A 439-nucleotide genomic window follows, 5' to 3' on the forward strand; every position below is an offset into this window, starting at 1 on the left:
AAAAAAAACTGTTGTACTTACTTTACACGCCCTGTGATGAAAGGATCAGGTGTCTGACCTCAAAGAGATGTGCAGTGTTTTGAAGAAGGAGAAAGCTGAAGTGGAGAAGAGACTCAGCCATATTCGTGGGGTAGGTTGCAGCATCTCTGAGATCTTAAAACACTAAACCTCTCATCTCCTTCATTCATTCCTTTTGCTCTTCTCATGCAGTCTGGCCGCAGCGGGAAAACCGTTCCTGAGCTGGAGAAGACCATCGCACTGATGAAGAAGGTTGTGGAGAAGGTTCAAAAAGAGAATGAGAGCTTAAAGAAGACATCAGAGGCCAATGTGCAGGAGCAGCTTGCTAGACTAGAACGAGACCATGAGAAACTGAAGGTACATTTTGTGAACCTGTTGGAGGATATACTACCATTCACAAGTTTGGGCTCAGTAAGACTTT

The 439-nt window shown here is 44.4% G+C and overlaps 1 protein-coding gene across 1 annotated transcript; it reads left to right on the top strand.

Moving 5' to 3' along the window:
• Positions 1-16: 16 nt before the first annotated feature.
• Positions 17-429, top strand: LOC107581228 (centrosomal protein of 290 kDa-like; the record flags this gene model as incomplete). Its single annotated transcript, XM_016266746.1, has 2 exons — positions 17-130; positions 211-429. Coding segments are annotated over exons 1-2 (282 nt in total), but the record flags the coding sequence as incomplete, so codon positions are not given.
• Positions 430-439: the final 10 nt, after the last annotated feature.

The sequence above is a fragment of the Sinocyclocheilus grahami genome, unplaced genomic scaffold (genome assembly GCF_001515645.1).
Source record: "Sinocyclocheilus grahami isolate Dianchi unplaced genomic scaffold, SAMN03320097.WGS_v1.1 scaffold121522.1, whole genome shotgun sequence".
Classification (NCBI taxonomy): Eukaryota; Metazoa; Chordata; class Actinopteri; order Cypriniformes; family Cyprinidae; genus Sinocyclocheilus; species Sinocyclocheilus grahami.